Genomic DNA, 27,611 nt, shown 5'->3' with positions numbered 1-27,611 from the left:
GTCACTGGCGGGCAGAGTGCAGGCAATAAAGATGATGGTCCTCCCGAGGTTCCTATTTGTATTTCAATGTCTCCCTATACTGATCACTAAGGCCTTCTTTAAAAAAAAAATAGACCGGAGCATCACGAGCTTCGTGTGGGCAGGAAAAGTTCCGAGGGTAAGGAGGGGGTTCTTACAACGTAGCAGAGACAGAGGGGGACTGGCGCTGCCGAATTTGGGCGACTACTATTGGGCCGCCAATGTGGCGATGATCCGTAAATGGATGATAGAGGGAGAGGGAGCGGCGTGGAAAAGACTAGAGAGAAAGTCCTGTAAAGGGACGAGTCTAGAGGCGCTGGTGACAGCGCCACTACCGTTCTCACCAAAAAAATTTACCACTAACCCAGTGGTGGCGGCAACATTAAATATCTGGGGGCAATGGAGGCGACCGAGAGCTGTGCTGGGAGCCCTGGTGGGGTCCCCAATTAGGAACAACCATAGGTTTGCCCCAGGGAGGATGGATGGAGAATTCCAGAGCTGGCACCAGTTGGGAATTAGGAGGGTGGGAGATTTATTTATAGACGGGACGTTTGCGAGCTTGGGAGCGTTGGAGGAAAAGTATAAGCTGCCCCGGGGAAATTTCTTTAGGTATATGCAGGTGAGGGCGTTCACAAGACAACAGGTGAGGGAATTTCCATTGCTCCCGACACACGGGATCCAGGATAGAATGCTCTCGGGGGTGTGGGTCGGGGAGGGCAAAGTGTCAGAGATATACCGGGAGATGAGAGAAGAAGGGGAGGAGTTGGTGGGCGAACTGAGAGGAAAGTGGGAAGAAGAGCTCGGGGAGGAGATAGAGGACGGTCTGTGGGCTGATGCCCTAAGCAGGGTAAATTCCTCTTCCTCGTGTGCCAGGCTTAGCCTGATTCAATTTAAGGTGCTACATAGAGCACACATAAATGGCCTCCTTCTGCACTGTAAATTCTATGATAACGGGAGCAAGGTTGAGCAGGTTCTTCGGAGTGGAGGACAAGTGTGGGAGGTGCGGCGGAAGCCCGGCAAACCACACACATGTTTTGGTTGTGCCCGGCACTGGAGGGGAGTGACTGGAGTGATTTCGAAGGTGGTGAAGGTCCGGGTCAAACCAGGCTGGGTGTTAGCTTTATTTGGAGTTGCGGATGAGCCGGGAGTGCAGGAGGCGAAAGAGGCCGATGTGGTGGCCTTTGCGTCCCTCGTAGGCCGGCGTAGGATTTTACTCCTGTGGAAGGAAGCGAAACCCCCCGGACTGGAGGCCTGGATAAACGATATGGCGGGGTTCATAAAACTGGAGCAGATTAAGTTTGCGCTGAGAGGATCGGCTCAAGGGTTCACCAGAAGGTGGCAACCATTCCTCGACTACCTAGCGGAATGTTAGAGGGAAGATAGATGACCAGCAGCAGCAACCCAGGGGGGAGGGGGGAGGGGAAAGTTTCATTTTATGTTAATTGGTTAGTTTACCATGTTAGTTAGTTACTCTTTATTAGATTGTAGTTATCATATTACATGTACTGTTAAATTTTCTTTGTTTGATGTGTAAGGGGAAAAAATTGTGAACGAAAAATTTCAATAAAATATATTTATAAAAAAAAAAAGAGTGGCTAGACGGTCGGTGCTAAACACGCATTTATCCTTATTGTAAGTCAGATTAAGGATATTCGCGGTCTGGAGAAATTTTCGCGGAGGTTGGTGTCGTGGTCCTGCTGGTCATGGCCGCACATGGTGACGTTGTCAAGATACGGGAACGTTGCGCGTAAGCCGTACCGGTCAACCATTCGCTCCATCTCACGTTGGAAGACCGAGACCCCGAAGGGAACCCTTAAAAAGTGATAGAGCCGCCCATCTGCTTCGAAGGCAGTGTACTGGCGGTCACCATTACGGAGGGGTAGCTGGTGGTAGGCAGACTTGAGATCCACCGTGGCGAAAACCTTGTATTGCGCAATCCTGTTTACCAGGTCGGCTATATGGGGGAGAGTATATCCAGCTGCGTAACCCTGTTGATGGTCTGGCTGTAGTCAATGACCATCCTATGTTTCTCCCCGGTCTTTACCACCACTACTTGAGCCCTCCAGGGGCTGTTGCTCGCTTCGATGACCCCTTCCCTCAGCAGCCATTGGACCTCCGACCTGATAAAGGTCCGGTCCTGGGCACTGTACCGTCTGCTCCTGGTGGTGACTGGTTTGCAATCCGGGGTGAGGTTCGCAAACAGGGAAGGCGGGTCGACCTTGAGGGTCGCGAGGCCGCAGACAGTAAGGGGGGGGGGGGGTATAGGGCCGCCAAATTTAAAAGTCAGGCTTTGCAGATGGCACTGGAAATATCCAAGGAGGGTGGCTACGCAGAGGTGCGGCAGGACGTACAGGCGGAAATTGAGGAATTCCCTGCCTTGGACAATGAGGTTCGCTAGGCAGAACCCCTTTATCTCCACCTCGTGTGACCTGGAGGCCAGGGAGATCCTTTGGTTTACGGGATGGGTGACAAAAGAACAGCGCCTTACCGTGTCGGGGTGAACAAAGCTTTCCGTGCTCCCAGAGTCGATCAGGCACAACGTCACGTGGCCGTTGATGGAGATCGTCATTGTAGCTTTCGCTAGCGTCCGGGGCCGACTCTGGTCTAGAGTCACCGAGGCCAGCTGCAGTAAAGGAGAGTTCTGGTCGGGCAGCGTGTTGTCGGCTGTGCTGGGGGCCTGGGGCCCCATCCAAGATGGCATCAGCCATGGGTCGCACATGGAGTCCGGGGATGCAGAAAATGGCGGCGGCGTGGGACAAAATGGCGGCGCCCAGCGTGGTGGCCGAGGGGCAAAATGGCCGCGCCCGTGGGTCGCACGCGGCCTGACGATAGGGGGGGTGGCAGTGGGCGCTGGACTGTCGGGGCCTGAAAAAGGGACTGCCGATCGTCGCTGGAGACCGTGGCCATGGAGCAGGCCTGGCAGACCCTGACATCGTGGCCCTTCTTGCCGCACCCTTTGCAGGTGGCGGTGCGGTCTGGGCAGCGCGGGCGGTGATGATTCGCCTGCCCGCAGAAAAAGCAACATTGTCCGGCGGCGGTAGCGGGCCGTCTCGCCGCGCAGGCTTGCGGGGTTAGAGGGAAGGTCTGGGCGCTGCCGCAACGGGGTGCCACCGCGCGTCCGGGAGCAAAAGCCAGTGCAATATACGCAACGTCCATGGACCCCGCCAGGGCCCGTGCCTCAGTAAATCCCAGTGTGTCCATTTCTAGGAGCCTTCGGCTGATATCGGGGGAAGTCATACCTGCCACAAAAGCATCCCTGATCAAAAGTTCCGTGTGCTCGTTCCCTGAAACTGGCGGGCAGCCACAGTTTCGGCCCAACACCAGCAGTGCCCGATAGAAGTCTTCCAGCATTTCTTCGGGGCTTTGCCTCCTAGTCGCCAGCAGGTGACGGGCGTAGACCTGGTTCACAGGACGGATATAATGTCCTTCTAGCAGCTCGATAGCTGCAGCATAATTCTCCGCCTCCTCGATCAGAGGGTAGATCCCAGGGCTGACCCGCGAGTGTAGAAGGCGCATCTTTTGTCTTTCCGTGGGGGTGTAGAAGGTGCATCTTTTGTCTTTCCGTGGGGGTGTCGGCGGCCGTGTTGAGGTAGCCCTTAAAACACGCCAGCCAATGTTTGAAGATAGCAGCAGTGTTGTCCGCGTGGGGGCTGAGCTGAAGGCACTCTGGTTTGATACGGTGATCCATCCTTTCAACTGAAGTTGTAGCAGATTAAATTGATGCGCAATCAATTACTCTCGAGACAAGGTGAGTCATAACTAATAGGCTTTAATCTGCTAGAACTGTTCCCCAGCAACTTTGATACAGAAAGTGAAGGCTGCTGGGATGGCATCGGTTCTTGGAGGCGGAGTATATGTACATCAGCCAATGGTAGACTCCTGGGTCTAGCCACTCCTGGGTCTAGCCAATGGTCATCCACCTCTCAGGTACTGCAATACCTGGTATTACCACACTGTCTTTGGGTGAGACATTCAACAGCAACCTGTCTGCACCCGAGTAGATGTAAAAGATCCCAAGGCACTATTCTGAAGACTGAGGGAGTTTTCACTGGTGTGCTAAAAATATTTATGCCTGAACCTACATCACTCAAAAGAGATTATCTAGTCATTTTCACTTTGCTGTTTGTGGGCGCTTGCTATTGGGGAAAATCTGGCTGTGTTCCTACATTATACCAATAAGCACGCTCTAATCGAAAGTCATGTTGGCTGCAAAAGAGCACTGAGACTTCCTAACATCATGAAAGGCACAGTATTAATCAAAATTCTTTCTGTGCACTGTAACTCCGTCGAGTTGAAATCACTAAAGCACCCTATATCACTGCCCTCAGCTGAGGCTGGGTAGAACCTTTTCTATATGGTGGAATATTACACTGAAGAACCATGGAATAGAGTTTTAACTTTAAAGACAGAAAATGTGAAAAAGGAGAATAAAAAATATTTTAAAAAAAGACTTTAAAGAAGTAAATCTTGGGGTGGCATGGTGGCGCAGTGGTTAGCACTGCTGCCTCACGACACCGAGGTCCCAGGTTCGATCCCGTCTCTGGGTCACCGTCCGTGTGGAGTTTGCACATTCTCCCCGTGTTTGCGTGGGTTTCGCCCCACAACCCAAAGATGTGCAGGCTAAGTGGATTGGCCACGCTAAATTGCCCCTTAATAAAGAAAAACATAAATCTTAGCCTGCCTGTGAACCTGCAGGCTGCAGAGCTTCCTATGTTCAAAATTGTGGCTGCATATTAGGGATGTAAATTTGCTTCACCTAAGAGAAAAGCATTGAAATTTTCATTGCTGACAGAGTTTATTCTTAATGTTCTTGCACTTAAGTTACCAGGTAACAGAACACTACTCCAACAACCACACTTTTCAGCTAAATGAAAGTTCCACGCGGTCTTGGCAATTTGCAGCTTGTATCTTGCACGCTCATGGTTTTTGCAATTTATCTGAATGATAGCCATGCCAATAGAAGTTCATAGTAACCTCGCGTGCAAAGACCTTGAGCTGAATTTTAATGTGCAAGAGCATGTGAGTTTGGAGTGGTTGGAGAGGTGGGGTTAAAACCAGGAAAATTGACATTGTTGGAAAGCTGGCTCCAACCTGCTGACTTTTGCATTTAACAGCAGCGCACCAGGTTGCATGAAACAATCCCATCAGGAGAGACAGTTTGTCAATTTCAATACGTCAACTGTCAATGATATTAATATGTCTTTTGCAATTTAACTTTGGGTCTTGTGATTGCGAGAACTTGTCAGCAAGTTGAGAACACAGCAGCAACTGAGGAATCTAGAGACATTACAAGGAAATAAGCTGATAAGTACTGAAGCGTCACAGCTGCTTTCTTGCTTACTTGTGTGAAAGGCTTTGTTCTCCGTGCTTGTGCTGAGTTGTAACTTTGATCGCATTGGAGGTTTCTATATCTGATCTGTACTTTGGAGCTCTGATCTATCAGATCGGTATGGATGCCAATTATGTTGTATTACTTTGGACCTTGGTGGAAGACCAAGATGACCAGCATAAGAAAGAACAGCAGGAGCTACAACTGTCTGCTCCTCCAGACCTCCAGCTGCATAGGAAGAGCGAGAGAGCTGCAGTTCACGGAAAGACATACTCAGCGTATAGGCTCAACAGACCGAGGATAAGCATTCTTGACATGTGGGGACTTTAATGTCTCCGGAGGCTCAGGTTCCTGTCTCGGGTGGTGTCAGACATTTGCAGCTTCTGGAATAAGGCCTGATGACAATTGAAACTGATGCCTATGCTTTAACTGTGGCTGTCAAAGTCAACACCACCATAACTTATTTGCCTCTCGCTTCTTCCAGAGCTCTTTTGGAGACACATACAGGATTGCACAGTCGGCAGCACTCAAACACATCAGACATATGACTGAAGGCTTGTTTGGCAGGACCCTACAATTATGTCAACTTTGCCTGCAGTGACACCAATCAACATAAGCAGGCCCTCCGGTTTGTGGCTCTAGCTTCTCACGGGTGCCAGACATCATCAAATGTTCATCTGTAGAAATTAAGGCATCCCCAGGTCACCCAATAGTGTTCATCGACCACCAAGGTTTTGACTCCGTCAATCTGCAGATGGTGTGCAACCCCAAAAAGGGGTCTTCAAAATTCCTGGGTGGCTGCCATAATAGAGCAGCACAGATGTTTACAGCATGGAAACAGGACCTTCGGCCCAGCTTGCCCATGGTGCCCAGTTTTTATCACCTAAGCTAGTCCAACTTGCCCGCATTTGGCCCATATCCCTCATTACCCACCCTGCCCAATCCAATCCATCATGTCCAATCTAATAATAATCTTTATTAGTGTTACAAGTGGGCTTATTACCCTCATTACCCACCCTGCCCATGTAACCTTTTTAAAAGACAAAATTATACCCGACTCTACCACTACCTCTGGCAGTCCATTACAGATGCTCACCACTCTCTGGTCTCTTGTATTTCTCCCCTCTCACCTTAAACCTATGCTCTCTAGTTCTAGGCTCCTCTACCTTTGGATGCTTCAGTCCATGGCAGCAGTCTAGTCTCCCTAATCCCTTTTGCATTTTAATGCAGATCTCCAGAATGGTTATGATGTGATGCGCTTTGCATAGATGTTTGGTCTGCAGGCAGAACAAAGTGTAGAGCCCAGAGCATCTACAGACTATTCTGAGGAGGACGAGAGGTGGCACAGTGGTTAGCACTGCCACCTCACAGCGCCAGGGTTCAATTTCAGCCTCTGATGATTGTCTGTGTGGAGTTTGTACGTTCTCCCCGTGTCTGCGTGGGTTTCCTCAGGTGCTCTGGTTTCCTTCCTCAGTCCAAAGATGTGCAGGTTAGATGGATTGGCCATGCTAAATTGCCCGTAGTGTTCAAAAGGTTGGGTGGGGTTGCAGGGATAGGGTGCAGGAGTGGGCCTTGGTGGGGTGCTCAATTGGACGGTTGGTGTAGACTCTATGGGCTGAATGGCCTCATTCTACACGGTAGGGATCCTATGATTCTAAATCCTGAAAGATGTTATTGTTAGGTGAATTGGACATTCTGAATTCTCCCTCCGTGTACCCGAACAGGCTAGTGTGGCGACTGGGGGATTTTCACAATTTCATTGTAGTGTTAATGTAAGCCTACTTGTGACACTAATAAAGATTATTATTAGATTGGACATGATGTGCCATTCCACCAACAGTGATGCACTTTGCTTCTGGCTGGAAATGTATTGTGAGGTATAGTTACATTCCACCTTTCCATACGTCTGGCAACTGCATGCAAAAGCCATTCCACCCCTTACTGTGTATTCCACCATACCCTCAACACCAAGCTGCCCTGCAAGCATCCAGTCACAATGCCCTGCAACCCCCCCAGCTCAACATCAATTCATGACTTGCCATTCAGCACAATGAAGACAACTTACCAGATGGCAACCAAAAATGGTTCGTGAGGAGTGGAGGGAAGAAACTATATTAGGTGGCTCAAAAATAACCAAACTAACATTGTGTCACACTCTGTGCTCCGTCTCAGATGTACTTTGCTGGTACCCTCTGGGTTTTGGAGCCTTTAAGGACTCTGGTAAAGATTACTAACCTGCACCTTTGATCACTGACACGAGACAGCATGAGAATACTGACTGGGACAATGTTGGCATGGTGGTGAGGGGAGTAATGAGTGAGAAGTGGAAGCACTTTGTGCTAAATGCTCACTTCCAGATCCCCTTTCGCCATCATCCCTCATGCGCTGGAGAATATTTTGTTGCAGATCAGATGGACAATGAATGATCAGGGCTCGGATATCATGCATCTTATTTACAATGGTATTCAGAGTTTACAAGCCATTGGTGAAGGCCTGCGTGCACTCGTTTGATTGTTGCATTTGATGCTCCATGCAGATAGCCACTTTTTCCATGAAAGAGCATATCATTACAAGGACCCACAACATCATACCACTCACGCTTGAGAGATACTCCTCTAAAATCCTTGCAGGTCTGCACAGTGTAGCTGGAACACCTGCCAATAAAACACTAATTCCTTCCTGATTTTACTGCAGAAATACTCTGTCAATTGACTGTCCCTGAGGTTTAACACCTATATCCAGCATGAGTCGAGCGTGGAGCATCATGTGAACTCCTCCCCACCATCTACTTTTGTTCACTTGTGATGTGTGAGACGCCAAGTAAATGCCCAACAATTTGTCTTATCAGACACAACAAAGTTTGAGAACCCGAGTTGGCGAGTGGTCTGCACGAGTCCTGTGACGGTGCACATTCAGAATGAGTGACCTCTTTTGAGAAGGAGTCGTTCCTACAGGAAGTGGCTCCGGTTGAGATGCTTGATGGCCCTGGAGGAGAAAGACATGAATTAGAACTGTCAAGGTACATGTTTTAAGTGGTTGTTATGTACATGATCATATTTCACTCGTCACTGACATCAAAATGAGTAAGTGTTGTATACCATGTGGCTGTCTGATATTTAATTTTGTCACCACATAGCTAGGTGGCTCTCATCTCCCCATCTTTTAAAAAAAAATATTTTTATTAAGGTATTTGAACATTTTTATAATAACATTAACAATGACATCAACATGGTATAATAAACATTCTCCCCCCACCCAGAATACTGCATCTGCTGACATTTTAATTTTCCCTGAGAAAGTCGATGAATGGCTGCCACCTCCGGGTGAACCCTAACATTGACCCTCTTAAGGCAAACTTTATCTTCTTGAGACTGCGCAACCCAGCCATGTCACTAACCCAGGTCTCTACACTCGGGAGGGGGGGGGGGGGGTTTCGGGTCCCTCCACATTAACAAGATCCGTCTCCAGGCTACCAAGGAGGCAAAGACCAAGACGTCAGCCTCTTTCGCCCCCTGAACTCCCGGCTCTTCCGACACTCCAAAGATCGCTACCTCCGGACTCGGCACCACCCGTATTTTTAGTACCGTGGACATTGCCTTAGCAAAACCCTGCAAAAACCCTCCCAAGCTTCGGGCATGCCCAAAACATGTGGACATGATTTGCTGGGCTTCCCGTGCACCTTGCACACCTGTCCTCTACCCTGAAAAACCTGCTCATCCTAACCACTGTTGTGTGCCCGGTGGACTACCTTATCAGGCTAAGCCAGGCACATGATGAGGTATTAATCCTGCTTGGAGCATCCGCCCATAGAACCGCCTCTATCTCTCCTCCTAGCTCGTCCTCCCACTTGCCCTTAAGCTCCTCCACCGGAGTTTCCTCCGCCTCCGAAAGCTCCTGGTAAATATCTGATACCTTCCCCTCTCCCACCCAGGTGCTAGAGACTACTCTGTCCTGTATTCCCCCGTGGCGGCAGCAGCGGGAAGGCCGGAACCTGCTTTCTCAGGAAGTCTCGCACCTGCAAATACCTAAACCCGTTCCCTGCTGGCAATTCAAATTTACCCTCCAAGGCTTTCAAGCTGGGAATAAAACAAACGCCCAAAAACAGAACCAATCCCAAAGACCCCCCCCCCCCCCCCCCCCCTCCCTAACCAGCTCCCTGCAAGACAAAGTTACCTTTAGCCATCCAAACGGCTCCTTATTACACATAGCACTACTTGTATTTATACAACCCAATTCATTTTTTCCAATTAAGGGGCAGTTTAGCATGGCCAATTCACCTACCCTGCACATCTTTGGGTTGTGGGGGCGAAACCCAAGCAAACACAGGGAGAATGTGCAAACTCCACACAGACAGTGAGCCGGAATCAAACCTGGGACCTTGGCGCTGTGAGGCAGCAATGCGAAGCACTGCGCCACCGTGCTGCCCGGGATTGGGTTGATATGTCAGTATGTAGATGAGTGTGCTCACCTTTCCTGTCCTGCTTGGGCCATTAAACTGCTTTCAGCATTGAATCACCAGCATGGCACACAGTCCTGATGTTGATCTCCTCTGCTACCTCCAGCCATATCTTTGTTCCATTGATGGGCTTCTTCCTCCTATCAGTAAGGAAGAGTTTCTCTCTACAGTCCATACCATTGGACCCAGGGAGGTGGCACTAAAACAAAACACAGCCTTTGTACATCTGGACTTCATTCTGGCAATTCCCTCTGTGCTCCCAAATCCATCAAGTTTCTTGGTTGGAATGTCCCTTTAAATACTGGAGTTGAAATCAATTTGTGCCTGTCATCATCGTACTTCATTACTTGTGTTAACTGGTCAGGAAACCTGAAAATTACATAGTAATGCAATTGCTAAGTTAAAAAGCATGTACACGTTGGTTTCCTGCATGCTCCTGGTCACGACCCCCCGCCCCCCTCCCCCAATCACTACTTGCAATGTGCTGATTTGCTCTATAGTAGCTGGCACAGCTCTGCACCCCACAATATTGACACAATCCTAACGTCCTGTGGACAGGCGGGGTCGGAGACACGAAGCAAGCAGCAAATCTGCCAAGCGAAGGGGAGCTGGAAATACCTTGGGCTATACAACTGATCGAAGGCTTAATACAGTCGTGACTTCAGATGAATGTCTGAGGTCTGCCTGTACTTGCTGCTATAATGTTGCAACTTTACTTGAATACTTTATTGTATATGCCTAGTTATTTCCAGGAAGTATTTTGGGCCTCTTTTTTTACATTTTAAGAGGTGTCATTATAAATGCATGTTATTATTTGCAGAATAATGTTGAACTATATGGAATCCAATTTAGATTAATTAGGGGAATGTCTTAAATCACAGAAATTGAAGGATGGCAGCAGGATGTAATCAACTCTGTTTGTCTGATATGTGGGTGTAGGGTCACTTTGCAGCGGCACTGGATTACTCAGCAGCTGAAACCAACTTGTTTTTGAATAAAAGAATGGAAATTGCTGGTAGATAAGATGAGTTACAATTAATGATGTGTACTAGCTGACAGGAGATGTATTTTAGGTGACAGTTGTTGTGCTCCAGTCTTGAACTTGGACAGGTCGTTCATGCTGATGTGTGGGAATTGGTAAAGCCTTTATAGTTTCTTTCAAAGATTGTTTCCTTTGCTGTTAAAATGGTCTGCCTTATGTTTGTTTGAAGATGGGTATGACACCATTTATTAATTACCAAAGGGTAAACAAACAAATGATCCATATTAAGGTTGGCTTGTTTCATTGAATCAGCTGCCCCAGCATTTAAAATGAAGGCTACAGAAAAAATCTGATTGAAGCTATAGATTTGTCAACACACAGAAGTTTACTTTGAGGTAACGGTGTGCATGTGTGTCTCCCACATTTGGGGCAATCTCTATAGGCTATGCTGGGCTGCTGCCAATGTGAGAGATCTAAAAGTAATGCCAACTTTTAAATGGTTCAAACAGTTGCTCTTCAACCAAGCTTTTGGTCACTTATCCAAATTATATGGCTCTGATAAAATTTTGCCTGATTACTTTCCTGTGAAACACCTTGGGGCATTTTACTCCGCTAAAGGTGCTAATATAAACTCGCGTTTTCCTTCAGCAACAATTTTCAAAGTTAGGACTTTGTTTTGTTACTGCGTCTTTTGTTACTGCGTCTGAGAAAGTTAAGGGCTGACCTGATAGGATAGAGGTCTTTGAGGTTATTAGTGATGGCTTATTCCCTTTGGTAGGTGCAACAGTAACAAATGGGCACACATTTAAGATGGCAACAAAAATAATTAAAGGGGGTGTTTAGAAAAAAACCTCCTTAGCCAGAAGTTGGTTAGTAATTGGAATGGTTGAAACAGAACTGTTAAAACCTTTGAAAGGAAAATTTTAAAAAGAGAAGGGTAAGGAGGGTGGGCAGGAGAGTGAATTAGACTGGGCCGCGGCTGACACCGACAACTTTCATCCCATCGGTATGTTGTAAGGAGAATGTTTAACCCACTGTCCTGGGGCTTCCTAATATTATTTAAAAAAATAAAAATTTAGAGTACCCAATTATTTTTTCCAATTAAGGGGCAATTTAACAGGGGCAATTTAGCATGGCCAATCTGCCTATCCTGCACATCTTTGGGTTGTGGGGGTGAAACCCACGCAGACACTGGGAGAACGTGCAAACCCCGCACTGACAGTGATCCAGGGCTGGGATTCGAACCCAGGTCCTCAGCGTCATAGGCAGCAATGAGGTTTTCTAATATTATGAGGTGAAGTGTGCACGTGTGTTTGATATACAAGGCAGTATGGAGCATTTAGAAACAGCAGTTGGTTATATTGGAGTGCCTCTGGATAGGTAGCAATGTGAAGGCTCCTCTATAGGTTGGTCTTGTGTCTGAATGAATGTTGATGTTGAACTGGTCATTTAGTGTGTAAAAGAAGTATAATCTTTCAGTCTTTTGCTGGGCATTATACTGCTGATGTGTGGAATTGGTTTGCTTCATGTGTGTGCCGATTACAACCTGATAAACACGCACTGCCACCTTCAAGTTCATCTCACCTGCAATGTGGGGAATCCAATGGAAGCTGATGGCACACAACCACACACACAAATTTCCATCTACAATTTCTTTTCGCTGCATGTTTTTCCAAAAAGGTGGGCAAAATCTGCACTGACCATTGCGAGTGCATTCCTGACCTGTGTTGGTTTACTTGGTGTTCAGCCAGGGCACACTGCCAGAAAAGGGCACAGATGCCTTTGGAGGAGAAAATGACATTTCTGCCATACAGGCATGAGGCAGAGAATTGAGCAATCTAATTGTTCGATGGCATTGCCAGTGCTGACTTGCCCACCATTAACATCTGGATGTTGCCATTGACCAGAAACGTAACTGGATCAGCCATATAAATACTGTGGTTCCAAGAGTAGGTCAGAGGCTGGGAATTCTGCAGAGAGTAACTCAACTCCTGATCTCCAAAGCCTGTCCATCAAGGCACAAATCAGGAGTGTGATGGAACACTCTCCACTTGCCTGGATGAGTGCAGCTCCAACAACCTTGAAGAAGCTCTACACCATCCAGGTCAAATTAGTTCACTTGATTTGGCCCTCCACTCACAGCCTTAAACATTCACTCCCTCCACCCCTGAGGCACAGTGGCAGCAGTGTTTACCATCTACAAAATGCACTGCAGCAACTTTTCCAGGCTCTTTTTGACAGCACCTTCCAAACCTGTCACCTCTAGCACCTAGAGTGACCAGGGCGGCATGCGCTTGTGAACACCACCACCTGCAAGTTGTCCTTCAAGTCACACCATCCTTACTTTGAAATATGTCACCGTTCCTTTATTGTTGTTGGGTCAAAATCTCTGAGCTTCCTCCCAAACAGCACTGTGGGTGTACCTATACTGCATGGACTACAGCAGTTCAAAAAAGGCGGCTTACCGCCACCTCCTTGGGATCAATTAGGGATGGCAATAAATGGTAGCCTTGATAGCAGCACTTGCATCCAATTAATGAATATAAAAGGCGATCTGGATAACCTGCCTCTTTAGAGGATGTGTAACCTCAGTTACCTGCCATTGCTGCTATTGACAACAGTATATATTTAAAGAAAAGGTAACCTGTATATTTAAAGAAAAGGTAACCTGTGTTCCAGAATGGTATTTATTTAAATTATACATTCATGCATCAGAACCAACAGTATTAGGGCAAATGCAAATTATTTGCTTCTCCTAGGGTATGGTGTTTTTATGTTTTGCATCTTCAGGATTTTTTCAAAATCCGATACATTGGGAGGGATTGTTCAAGATGTGCAAACATGAACCTGCATTATATAGCACGATTAACAATGTGAAACATTCCAAGGCACTTTACATGAGCATTATCAAACCAATTCATTAAGCCATGTGAGATATTAGGGCAGATGACCGAAAACCTGGTCAAAGAGGTGGGGTTTAAGGAAAGTATTAAAGGAAAAGAGAGAGGTAGAGCAGCAGAGAAGTTTAGGGAGGGTATTCCAGGACTCCGGACCTTGGCTAACTAAAGCATTGCCAAACTACAGCAGTATGATATCATTGGAACCTGTTCAGTACAGAATTTTAGTCTGATCAGTTTATCTTTTCTTTGATTTACCTGTGCATGGGATCTCGAGGTGCAGTGGGTAATGTCGCTGCCTCTTGAGACAGAAGTTCCAGATTTGAGTCCCACCCCAGGACTTGGTAGCCTAAGGGTGGAGCATTCATTACGCAGCCAAACAGGTTAAGTATCAACCTGCAAATTCTTCCAACACATGCCAGTGGCTGGCGGCAAGAGCTTCCTTGTCAGCCATTTAATGGAAAGAAAGTTGGCGCCTCTACCATTGCTTTCCATAGCTCCAGGCTACAACATGCATGTAGATTTGCATGTTGCCACAGCACCTCGTACTTCCTGAATGAACTATAACACACTATGACCCCTGATGTGTTGGGTGCTCTGGATCCGTGGAACACATACAGGCCACCAATACTTAAAATAGTGCAACACTATTTTATTAAGTTAGAAACTGTTGAACATGCTTTCACTGTGGGTTAACACAATGTTAGATTAAACTAAAGACCTATGCCTGTCTGAACCAGTCTATGCACTCAGCACATGGTGAGGACCTGTGCTTTAAGCTGTAAGCTATGTCCTTGTAGGAGTCTGCATCCCGAATGAGCGGGAACTCTGATGCCCCCTGTCTTTATAGTGAGTGTGCTCTAACTGGTGATTGGCTGCGGTGTTGTGTGTGTTGATTGGTCTTGCTGTGTGTCCATCAGTGTGTGTGTATCTGCACCATGATATACTGGTGTATATCATGACAACTCCTACCAGTATCTGAAACATTAAACAAACTATTGTCAAATGACTGAGCATGCACATTTACTTCTATGCAGCTTGCGACAAATGCAAGGTGATTTTTAGCTTGGAATCAATGCAAACTTTGTTTGTATAATTGTACATCGTGTTTTGTATAAAATCAGTAGCCCACCTGCTACAGCATTACTGCAATAGTGTCAAGCAAATTTTTCAAAATTCCCAGGTCGTCTGGGGTTTTTTCAAGCATAACGTTTTATCTTTTTATTTTAGCACAAGTGGTCTTTTTGTCAAAACTCTCATTTCCCTGACTATGCAGCTCTAACTTGAGTCTGTTGTACTGTAAGCAGTCATACAATTGAGTCATCTGACAGTGAACGGGTAATTGAAGTCAGTGGCTGGTCCTTCTAAATTTTACCCAGTCCTTTCTTCCTTGGGCACGTATTCATCTGTTGCTCAGTGCATATTCTTTGAGATTGAAACCTCCTGCATGGGAAATTGCAGACGTTATACCTTGCTATTTTGTACCAAGTGTGCTAACCAGCTGACTTCCATTAAAAGCTTGTGTTATGCCTTGAATATTCTGCAAAAAGGTTAGAGTGGGTGGACCACTAACCCGTGAAATCATGATGTACAGAGAATAATTTTAAATTCTATTAATATAACTGAAGCTGTGGCATGGATGCAACAAATTGACCAGTAGATTAGGCACCCCTCTTCCTGCTATTCGTGAAGCAGGACAGACGTGTCTAAATTGAAGGTGGAAAGGTAACCTGCAAAAATGAAATAAAGGCTTGAAATGCACAAATAGATGTCAATAATTTGATTGGGCCTTTCACCAGAACTGTCAGGTGAAGGGTACTACCTGAAATATTACATCTTTGATTAACCTGCGAATTTATTTCTTGTCAAAACTGTAACTGTTTTGGATGAGCCAATGCATCTGCCCTCCTTTAACTAAGGTTTGAGGGAGTCTTCTTAAATAAGTGCTACAAAGCCTTGAAGGCTAGGCTAGATTTTTGACCTTTGAATTGCTGGAAAACCTTGTCCAATATTTATCTTGGATATATTTATTTATCGATATAAAGTCCCAAGACCCCCCCCCCATATGCCTCTGTTGGTAAAGTTTAACTGGACCGCTATAGGTTAGAAAGTCTCCGTTTGGATTGCTGTACTATGCTGCATTAATTAGAATCATAGAAGTTTACAGCATGGAAACAGGCCCTTCGGCCCAACCAATCCATGCCGCCCAGTTTTTACCATTAAGCTAGTCCCAGTTGCCCGCACTTGGCCCATAACCCTCTATACCCATCTTACCCATGTTACTATCTAAATGCTTTTTAAAAGACACAATTGTACCCGCCTCTACTACTACCTCTGGCAGCCCATTCCAGACACTCACTACCCTCTGAGTGAAGAAATTGCCCCTCTGGGCCCTTCTGAATCTCTCCCCTCTCACCTTAAACCTATGCCCTCTGGTTTTAGACTCCCCTACCTTTGGGAAAAGATGTTGACTATCTACCTTATCTATGCCCCTCATTATTTTATAGACCTCTATAAGATCACCCCTAAGCCTCCTACGCTCCAAGGAAAAAAGTCCCAGTCTATCCAGCCTCTCCTTATAACTCAAACCATCAAGTCCCGGCAACATCCTAGTAAATCTTTTCTGCACTCTTTCCAGTTTAATAATATCCTTTCTATAATAGGGTGACCAGAACTGCACACAGTATTCCAAGTGTGGCCGTACCAATGTCTTGTACAACTTCTTGGGTGGGTAGCAGAAGGAATGCTGCAGTTGACCTCCGCATCTCCAACTGGGGAAAGCTAAATCTCCAAGGCTCTCACTTCTGATTGCGTGGAGCAACCTGTTCTAAACTGTCCTAAGAATGTTGGATAGGATTGATTTTGATTTCCTAGATTGGCAGATAACACTCACAAGCTTCTTGTCTAAACCAGTGTGAAGAAATAACTCTCCAACAGTTGCGGGCAACAGCAGAAATTATGCTTTCAGCGGTGAATGGGGCGGAGGGGGGGGTGTGAGGGTGGAAAACCCCTTGCATGCTTAGTTTAAAATCAGGTGTGTGAATAGTAAGCTTGATAGACGTGAGAAAGTATTGGATAGGTAGGATGAGGTCAACAGGGATGTGTTGTGTAATTTTTAAAAAAACCTTGCCCTATATACATGGGCTGTTAGGCATCTGCTTCCTGCAAACTGGAGATGATGATGTACCATTTCCTTGATTTTATTTAGATTTAGTTAATCTATTATAAAGGTCTCCTGCTGAAGTTCTTGTCTCCTGCTGAAATTCTTGGATCTGTTTAAATCTATTTTCACCTTTATTGAACACCCAAGTCTAGAGTCCAGGAGTTGGGGAAGTGTGGGTGAACAGCAGGTGGAATCTTTTGTTCCAGTGGTGTATTTTTGGGCTTGATGACAATTTGATGATTAATTTACTGATGTCAGAGTTGTGATTTTCTAATTTTGAAGCGTCCTATTCGACTCAACATTAACTCTGTTTCTCTCTTCAAACACGCTGCCAGACCTACTATGTATTTCCAGCAGCTTTCTGTTTTTGTTTGTGATTTTACTCTTTGTGGTAGTTAGGGCTGGGACTGTTGGAACTTCAGCCTAGGCGTTAGTGATAATGCTGTGATATTGGCAAGCATGTCTGTTTCTCCTCCCAACTCCCCCATCCCAAAATAGTCTTGCTCTTCCCTGCATTCCAAATATGTTTATTTACACATTCTTCCTTCTCTTCTACATCTTCATTATGTTAAAATCAATGATGGTTATTCTCTTAATTCCACCAAGGAACCCTGATTCTCCAAATTGCATTCTTTGCAAGCAGGGTATCCCACTTGAAGTAGGATTTAATTCTTGAGAAGCATGAAATCATACTGCACAGAAGGCATGGAGAGGTAATTTTGGTAGATATTTGAGTCTCTTCTCTCTGAAGCTGATGGTTCTTGGCCAAGTTGCTGATCATCTCCCGTTATCTTTGATACCAAGCCTTTTACCATGGGCAGCATCATGACAGAGCTTGTCCTTGTTAGAAGGCGTGTGAATGTCAGACAAGTGTTGCTGACTCGTGATCATGGGTGAACACATTGAATTCCCCCCCCCCCCCCTCCCATTTTCTACCTCCACCCTCTAAACCTTGCATTGTCATCAGAAGGGTGGATAAATCAAAGTCCATTCACAGCTACTGTTCTGTGGTTGGAGACCAAAATCCTTGAATCTGACCCAGAAACAGTTGGTAAAATTATTGAACCTTCTTTTTCATCCACATTCCCCTGCCTAATAGTCTCCAATGTGTACATTGGTATTGAAGGTTTGCAAGGACAGAGCATCTGAGGGATTTTCAATAACTTTTGCAAGTATGTTGCCTATAGATGTTAGTCAGAAAATTGTGCATGATACAAAAAATTGCTCAGTGCATCAAACTATAGTGTCTTAGGTGTTTACACAAACGCATGTGTTTACTTGAGTATTGTATATTTGTCAGTTTTTAAAATTATTCATTCTTGGGTTAAGCAATGTACCTTTAAGAAACCAGTGATGTCATAGAGTGGGTGGATCTCGGCTCAGGTCAGCCATTTTGCAGGTTTTTAGTTTCAGTTTAAAAGCTGTGTCTGTGTTTCCAGAGAGCTGCAAGTTTTGCAGTTCGGTTTTGCTGAGAGCAGCTAAAAAGTGCCTGGCTAGTTTTGCTGAGAGCAGTTTAAAAGTAGAAAGCCAGTTTGCGACAGTCTCTGCCATTCTACAGAAAATATATATATATATATCCTTTAACCTGATGTGATACTGTTTAAAGGTGTTAAGTCTCTTGGAAGTTTGAAGGAACATTTTAAGGAATTATTTACTGTTGCAATATTTTCTGAGTTATCTTTGAAGTAAGGGGTGTTAAGAGATCCAATGTTTATTTAAGATGTGAAGTTGAGTTCATGGAATAAACAGTGTTTTGTGTTTAAAAACCCACGTGTCCATAATTGTAATCCCACACCTAGGGAAAAGGCCGTGTGCTCGGAAAAGCAATAAATACATTAAAGGGTGAGGTTGGTTGAACTCCATGATACATTTTGGGGCTCTGAAAAGCCTCGCCCATAACAATATACACTTTCCGTGCTGTTACACAAGGTGTCTAGGATTTAGCGATAATGAAAGGTAGGATGGTGTGTGACTTGAGAGGAAACTGGAGTGCTCTTGTTTCCCTTGTCTTTCTAGGTGTTAGAGGTCCCTGGTTTGGGAGATATTAGTGAGTTTCTGCATTGCAACCTGTAGATGGTACTTACTGGTGGAGTGAGGGGATGATTAATTAACACTGGTATTGTTTTCAATTCATTTGTGCATTGTTGGCAAGGTCAGGATTTATTGACCATTCCTAATCGCCCTTGAGAAAGTGATGGTGAAGACAATTGCGAAGCTTGCTAGGAAATTACAGTGGGCAGCTAGGAAATTACAGTGGGCAGCTCGGAGTCCCTCGCATTGCTGAGGGTCTGGATTCACATATAGGTCCAGACCTGGTGAGGACATTGGATCCAGACCTGGTGAGGACGTAGTGAACTAGATGGGTTTTTATAACAATCTGCTAATATTGTGGTCATAATTACTAACTCTCCCTTCCAAACTTTTATTAACTTAATTTAAATTCTCCAATGCGACAGTGGGATTTGAACTCGTGTCTCTGGATCATTAGTCCAGGCCTTTGGATTACTAATTCAATAACATGCTCCAGTATCCTCATACCCTTTTAATATATCAAATGTATAATTTACATTTGCAATGTGTTTTTTGTAGGGTGCTTCTCATCTTCAAAATCTATCATTGTGGTATAATTTAATTATTTGGAAAAGCTGGGGGATTTTGTGTTTGTGTGGAGCAAGAGTAATAGCAAAATTAATTTGAGGTTGTATGCTGCTTTTTAATTGCACAACTTCAGAGTAGTCCAGTGTGATTAATGGGTGGTGTACAAGCCCTGGACCACATCCTGTTTCCTTCCTTTATATGTCATCTTCTTTTGCCTGCTTTTTTTGACAGTACCGTTCCCTGTCTGAGAGGGCAGGCAGGCAGTAATGGCTCAAGACTAATATTACAGTTGTTGGTGCTGTTAAGGAGTGTATGGAACGATTTCCTTTTTATTCCTCCCATTTTCTCATACATGAACCATGTAGAATTTTGGCAGATCTCCTGCTTGGTATGGAGATCAGGAGCTTGAACAGAGGAAATCCTGCCTCCGATCATGTTGTGAAAGAAAGAAACAGGGACGGAACTTGCGTTTATTTAGTACCTTTCACAAATTCAGGATGTCCCACAGCATATCCAGATGTAGTGCAGTCCAGATGTTAATGTGATGCATCACCTTCTTGGAACTCTATTGTTTTATTGTACTTTTGAGACCAGAATTATCGAAAATTATTTATCATAAAATATTGGGCACAATTGAACAGCCTTATCACACCCGACCCAGTGACGTGACGAGGCCATTAAATCTCACCAGAGGCACTTGCGAGATTTGGGACACTCTGAAGATCTTGCGAGACTTTGCAATCTGGATCTAACCCTGTGACTGTCTGTGTGGAGTTTGGAAATTCTCTGTGCCTGCGTGGGTTTGTTCCGGGTGCTCCGGTTTCCTCACACAGTCCAAAGATGTGCATGTTAGATGGCTTGACCATGCTAAATTACCCCTTAAGTGTCCAAAGGTTAGGCAGGATTACGGGGATAGGCTGGGCCTAAGTAGGGTGCTGTTTCGGAGGGTCGGTGCAGACTCGATGGGTTGAATAGCCTTCTTCTGTACTGTATGGATTTTATGAGAATCCCCAAATGGGTAAGTTGGCGTATGGTGATTGGGGGGTTCTGGAGGCCACGGTGGGGGTGTTGAGAGTTTGGAGCGGCACTGAAAATTGTGCCCTGATCTCTCCTGAGCTGGTCCGTGCAGGAAATGAAGGTAATGCAGGCATGGCAGGGTGTTCCTCGCCAGGGCCAAAAATAGAACAGAGTTTGGTTTGATAGCGGGGTCAGCGCTGAATAACAGCCCGCTAAACTTGCCCAAAACGGGACTCCTGTTAAATTACGTCCATCATTTCCATTTCCATAGTACCTGATTATGTAATTGAAGTAAAAACAGAAAATGCTTGAAAATTTCAGATGGCCTGACAACATCTGTGGAGAGAGAGCAGAGTTAACGTTTCGTGTCTGGATGACTCTTCTTCAGAACTCTGACTAAGAGTCATCCAGACTCTAAACGTTAACTCGTTTTCTCTCCACAGATGCTGTCAGACCTGCTGAGATTTAGCAGCATTTTTTGTTTCAGATTCCATCAACCACAGTCACTTGCTTTTATCTTCGTATATAATTGAAGTACCTTGAAATGTTTAATTTGATAAAATTACTTTAAAATGCAGCCAATAAATGAATGATTAGATGAATCAATTTTTGTTTTGATAATGTTGAGTAATGGAAAAATATTGACCAGGACACCAGGAGAACTCCCTGTCCCACTTCATATTGTGGAATAAGAGCCGTGAAATTGGATAAGGCCTGAAATTTGGCTTAGAGATCACAATGCGTGATTAACCTACACCTGCTTTTCCTGATCAGGCAGCAAACAAACCTTTGCTCATTTACCTGATTGCAGTCTGCGCCTAACACTAAGTGCACTGAGCGGTTGCATGTCTGAGCAAGGAGTGCAAAATCGTGAGAGTTAGCACAAGTTCAGATTAGCCTGTCTTCCTGCCCCACTTTAAGGAAGGTTCATTTAAGCTGGTGCAAGTGCTGGAAGTGACCGTGAATGAGTATCTGACCGGTGGGAAGAGCGACTATGGTGAAACAAGGAGGAGGGTGCTCCAAGGTTCTCTGATGCAGAAATGGGGGCCTTGTGTAGGAGGCAGACAGGAGCATAGATGTCCCTTGTCCACCGTGGACAAGGAGACACTGCAGAGACAGTGGGAAAAAAATAGACATTTACCCCTGATGACCTGGATGAAGTTCCACACGGAGTTCAAAGACGTTTCTAAGCATTCAAGGTCCGTAAATGTGTCTTCAAATTCCTAATCAATCAAATACATTCCCAGCCTCACACTTTTTGTTCATACTTTTTATTGAATGCACCAGACTTTCTTCACTCATGTACCAATAGTCTCCATTGATCACTCGTGCCTCACTTTCATAGCTTCACCTCCCTTTCACACTTAGAAATTCTGCAAGCTTCACACCTACATTTCACAACTTGTCACATATTGCACCACATTACTTATTTTTGGAAATGTTTTAATGAACTTGTTAACATTTTATACGAAATTACAAAACATACAAACAAAACACCAACCCCATCAAATCCCCCCCCACCCCACCAAATCCCCCCACCCCACAACCTACCAAAAATAATAAAAACAAAGCAGAAAAAGGTAAGAACCCCCCACCCCCCAACAGTTAATAGTGACCAATTATTTGAAATACAATATAAACGGCCTCCACCTTTCAATCGTCCCTCTCCCCTTGAATTGACCTTCTCTAGGTGCAAAAATTCCGTCAAATCCCCTAGCCACGCTGAAGAACTCGGCGGTGTTGCCAACCTCCAGCCCAATCGAATCCGCTTCTGTCACCAATGAGGTGAAGGCCAGGCCATCCACACCCATCCGCAACTCTGGAACATCCGAAACCCCAAGAATAGCCGCCAGGGGGCAGGGTTCCAGCTCAATACTTAGGATCGCAGACATGGTGTCAAAATAGGACCTCCAGGAACCCACCAGCTCGGAACAGGACCAAAACGTGTGTGGGGTGTGCGGGCCCCCTTGAGCAGCACTTGCACCTATCCTCCACCCCCTCACAAAAAAGGGCTTATCCTCACCTTAATTGAAGTGCGCTCAAAACTCTACCTTTTAACTGAATGAGGCTCAGCCTTGCACACAATGTGGCATTCACCCTCTCTTCACCCCTCCCTCCAGAATTGGCCCCAACTTCCCCCACCCATTTTGCTTTCACCCCTTCCACCGGACTCCACTCTTTCCCACGCTATTAGTGCATACATGCCAGATGTACTGCCCTCCTCTGACCCTGAACAGGAGAGAATCTGCTCCAATAAGGAAGTTGGCTGCACCACCAGGAAAGCCAAAAAAACATCTTGACACAGCTCTCGCACCTGGAGGTATCTAAATATGTCCGAGTGTAAAAGCCCAAATTTCTCCTTCAGCTCCTCCAAGTGGGCAAACCACCCCTCCAAAAATAAATCTCCCACTCTCTTCCAGCCCTCCCTCCATGCACAAAATGTGGCATCCAGTGTTGTCTGCTCAAAGAGGTGGTTAACTGGTCAGCAACCTGCTGCCTTTACTTCCTTAGTAAGACCCAGGTGTTGCTACTATCACGGACAGAATGTATGTGCTCACTGTCTGCCCAAAATCAGTGTGTTTTGTATTGGAAGAGGTGTGTAGATTCTAATTAAATAATTCAGCAAGTTTTCTGGAATTAAAAATAACGGTTATTCTCGTGCAATTATCCCGAATTCACATAATGTCAAAACTTTATCTCCTGAATGAATGTACACGTGCACACACATTGGATACAGAGAAAGTTGGTTCAATTTTATATATTACAGTTAATTCCGTGTCTTGATTTACAATTTCCTACGTTGCTGGCATGGGGTTTATTGAATAAAGTTGATGATTTAAAGTTGAAGTGAGGGCCTTGTTGAAGGTTCATGGCAGGTTGTGAGGTTTAATTTAGTTGAATATGGTTCTTAAGTGTTTGACTTATTTTGAAGTCTGATTCTCAATGGCTGACAAATGATGGTTCTGTTGAGTCCTGGGGTAATAAAAGATGAAGTCCCTGAACCCAATTTCAATCACATGACCGTAGGGTGAACACTTCTCAGGCCTACCCAAATTGTTTTGAATAGGGGAAGCCAGCATGAAACTGATGGTGGCTATTGAGTTTTGATCTCTTTTGTCCAGTAGGAAACATGGAGACAGGCAGCTTGGAAACTCTATAGTCTGTAGCTGGCCCATCCTTAAAGAATGCAATGTATGTACCTCACAGATACCTGTGAGGTACTCTTACCTATTTAATTAGGTATTCACCAGGCACTTGATACTGTCTGTCGTCCAAATTGCCATCAGATGATGTCAGGTGGCAGAGAGAAGAAAAGGGGAGGTGAAGGAGAAAAGTTGCATAATTTGCAGCTGCTATTTAAATAGTTTGTTTGTGTCCATGTCCAATGTTTTAATGTATTGACTGATGGTTCAAATATGGTTTGCTTGTACTGGGCCTGACACCACCAATGCGCCTCTCTCTATTTCTCTCTTGTTCATTGTGGCCATATTATAGTATTGATGTTACAGTGTAAAGGTATCCCTTGGTTGATGGTAAGGGGCTGGATGTAGTGTTCAAATGGATACCCAAAGTACGAGTGCCATTTTCTCATTTTTATTTTGTTTGTGTTACTAGTCTTCAACAAGCTGTCAGAGGGCCCATAACCTGCAGATTTGAAACATACCTTGTGCACTGCTTTTGTCTGGGACTCTTGGGATTAATGGAGCAGTCACAATTGCTTCTTTTAAAATAATTGGCATAAGAGATGGTGAGGTGAGAATTTTTAAAATCCTGCACATTATTTTGATCTGTATTGTGCCACGAGAAAGTGGATCGGAAACCGTTATAATAGGACTAAGGGGTGAAATTTGCAAAGCTATGGAAAAAGAACGGGGGTATGGATAACTCTTTCAAAGAGCCAGTATGGGCATTTTGGACCGAGTGGCCTCATTTTGTGCTGTAATTTTCTGTAATTAACAAAATGCCATTGATGGCAGTTGCAGGAGTTGGGTGAAGAAAAAGACCAATCGCACACTTGTGCGGAGGTAGTTTGTTCAATAAAGCATTTCCTTCAGAACCCAGCTCCTTAAGGTTGTGTTTTTTTAATGTTTAAACGGGAGAACGCCTCAAAAGGCTACCTACGTAAAGATCATAGTCACGTTCAGACACTTTGGAGTGTGTTTTTAAAAATTCATACCTCCTGTAGCCTCCTTGTTTGGCTTCTTTCCAACTTCCTGTGTGATGTCATGGTTGAGATTGGTTTATTGCTGCAGCTTTTACTCAGCTTATAGCAGCTGAGGTGAAAGGAAGAACTGATGCCGGTGCAGTTGGCAACGGGAGTATCTTTAACATAAAGAAGCAAATTGCCATCAGCTTGTATCAGGCGGCAGAGAGAAGAAAGGGGGAGGTGAAGGAGAAAGCATTGTAAAGCAAAGCAGCAACAGCAGAGTATTTTGCAAGAACAGCATGCATGCAGGTCTGCAGAGTGAGGCCCAAAGAGTGCAGCAAGTTCTTTGAGTTTGTGCATGAGACTTCCCCTAAAGGCACGTCACGCCTCAGCTGCACTTCTGGGAACTCATGGACAAGAGACAAGGTAAGTTTTGCAATTTTATTGACAAGCTTGACCCCATCTAAGTCGTTTAAACCTTTGTGTGTTGCAAGTGCATGGAGCATAGAACTAGCTCAGTGCAGCAAGAATTTTGGAGCTAGCTTGTTTACTTCCATTTGTTGCACAATCAGCCTTCATTTACAGTAGCTTGTTTGCAGCAGAGACCTAAAGTAGGGAGTTACCGTAAGTTGCAGTGCCAAACAGCAAATGGAGCCAGCTTTTGGGAACTGGAGGTTGCTAGCTCTGCACTCTTGCATGCAGTTTTGTTCTTTAAATTGACCCAGCATGATCTATATAGAAATCTGCAGCACACATACTTGACTATATCAGTACTCTGCAGCACTTAATGGGCACCCTGCGACTGGGAGTGTTCATCTTAAAGGGAGCATTGGCTCAGTTACTGGCTCAGTTACCAGTTCAGTCTGCTTGTTGGACATTGTTCTTTTTAATAGAAGCATTTGGGTGGAGATAACTATTTGCTTTGTCTTGGAGCTTTTGTGTTGTGTGTTCTGGCTTTGGATTGCTAGTGTTCTTGGGACCATGCACGTCTGGAGATAGGAAAACTTGTAATGATTTTCTTTAAGTTACGCACTATTTTGCTGGTTTTTGATTTTTTTTTAAACTTTGAAAATGTGTGCATGTGTCCTACCAATAAGGCAGTGTAAATTAACTTGAAAAGGAGAGGGTGGATTACATAATCTATATTACAAAAATAACTTTCAACTCTTCTTATGAGGTGATTGAAGTTAGTTCTGGAAACCCTTCCCATTTGGGGCACTCGCTATCTCCCTCAAGCACTTTCAGATTCGGTATGGCATTATTAGATGCACACCAAAGCTTTTGTATCTGAATTTAGTTTGTTCAAAGTTTACGACACTGCAAAGTAAGTGGAACAACATAAATATTTTGTAAAAAACATGCATAATCAGGAATAAATCATTGGCTTAGTGGTAACATTCCTGTCTCTTGAGTCAGAGTTGGGTTTGAGCCTGCTCCAGGCAGCCCCGGTGAGCAGAGACTGGAGTGCTGACTGGATACTGGAATGACATCCAGCAAAAGTACTACAGCCTTACAAGTCTGTGCGCCCTCCCTCACATTTGTAGGGTGGGCCCTTTCACCTTTGGTTGGAGCCCAGCTAGGGAAAGGCACTCCAAAGGCAAGAAAAATGAGCGATGATGCCAATGGACTGAGGTCTCGTGTGAGACTTGAGTAGGACCTTCCCCAGGAAGGAACGCAATGGAGGGGTGGACATGCATCCCATTTGTCCAACTTTAGACATAAAATGGTGCACCCTGTGTGTGTTACATTTAGCTGTCAAGCTTTTCTGAATGCACATTTTGCATCATACTTACAAAGAAAAGTAAAAGCAATCTTTTGGACTATTAAGAACAATTCCTCCACAATAATAAATAAACAATGCGTAGTTTCTAATGACCTTGGCTATTGAACTTTTTTAAAAAAAAGGCTGATGACCTCTAATTGACTGAATTTGCTAACAACTAATCATCAAAGAATTAATTTCACGAATACTAAGCAATTAAAGGGTTGCATAGAATCATAGAATTTACAGTGCAGAAGGTGGCCATTTGGCCCATCGAGTCTGCACCGGCTCTTAGAAAGAGCATCCTACTTAAGCCCATGCCTCCACCCTATCCCAGTAACCCCACCCATCCTTTTTGGAGACTAAGGGCAATTTATCATGGCCAATCCGCCTAACCTGCACATCTTTGGACTGTGGGAGGAAACCGGAGCACCCGGAGGAAACCCACGCAGACACTGGGAGAACGTGTAGACTCCACACAGACAGTGACCCAAGGCTGGAATCGAATCTGGAGCTCTGGAGCCACTGTGCTAACCACTGTGCTACCATGCTGCCCACCTGACCCTTAGCAGCAGAATAATATATTGTGTGTTATGGTATGTTGCTATATTTACTTGTTATAAATATGGCAGTCAATAAAGTTGCCCTTTAATCTAGATAGTGATATGATATGCTCTCCAAGTCGCCAGGTATCAAATGATACCACCACAAGGTTCAACCGGGTATCGATCAAAGAGCCAAACAACCAGTTAGTTAGTTCAAGATCAGTGGTACTTTATTTATACACAAGATTAACTTACACGTGCAACATAAATACTACTACACCTAACAATTATGACAACCAGTACTTAACTTCAGGCACCCGGCTTAGGTCAGAGGAACAGTGGCCTTTGTTCGAATCTGGATCGGCTGGATCTGGAGAAGTAACTGCGGTTCGGCTAGGATCATCCGTCTGGTAGCGGTCGCGAGCGTTGAACTTGCTTCTGGTCGTGGTTGGAGATGGACATTGCCGGAGCGCCAGGTCCAAAAGAGATCGAACACATGGCAGTGTCTCTCTTTATCCTTGGGGGTTTCGCGCTCTTTTGGGCAGTCCTTAGGTTTGGACCCAATTAATTGGGCAGTTCTCGATCACTGCCTTCGATCTGAGCCAATAAAGGGGTGGGTTCCTTGATGGCTGGGCATGTCCTAAGCGGTCATTGACCTTGCTGTTTATGCTTCCTGAGTAAAGGGGGTGGCGCCAAT

General features: G+C 45.1%; 1 protein-coding gene across 2 annotated transcripts in view; it reads left to right on the top strand.

Annotated features, from left to right (window-relative positions):
* LOC140394130 (dual specificity mitogen-activated protein kinase kinase 3-like) overlaps positions 1-27,611 on the top strand; it is a 166,828-nt gene that overhangs the window by 9,471 nt on the left and 129,746 nt on the right. Inside the window, exon 1 of one of the 2 annotated variants that reach the window (XM_072481008.1) lies at positions 24,723-25,033. The exons of the other annotated variant lie outside the window; for it this stretch is intronic. Within the exon in view, the coding sequence (XP_072337109.1) occupies positions 25,018-25,033 (16 nt within the window). The 5' untranslated portion in view covers positions 24,723-25,017. Of the gene's footprint in view, positions 1-24,722; positions 25,034-27,611 lie in introns of those variants that run through there. 2 annotated transcript variants of the gene reach the window in all.

The sequence above is a fragment of the Scyliorhinus torazame genome, chromosome 17 (genome assembly GCF_047496885.1).
Source record: "Scyliorhinus torazame isolate Kashiwa2021f chromosome 17, sScyTor2.1, whole genome shotgun sequence".
Taxonomy (NCBI): Eukaryota; Metazoa; Chordata; class Chondrichthyes; order Carcharhiniformes; family Scyliorhinidae; genus Scyliorhinus; species Scyliorhinus torazame.
Note: the sequence above shows the minus strand (reverse complement) of the source record. Positions and strands in the feature narration are given on the sequence as shown.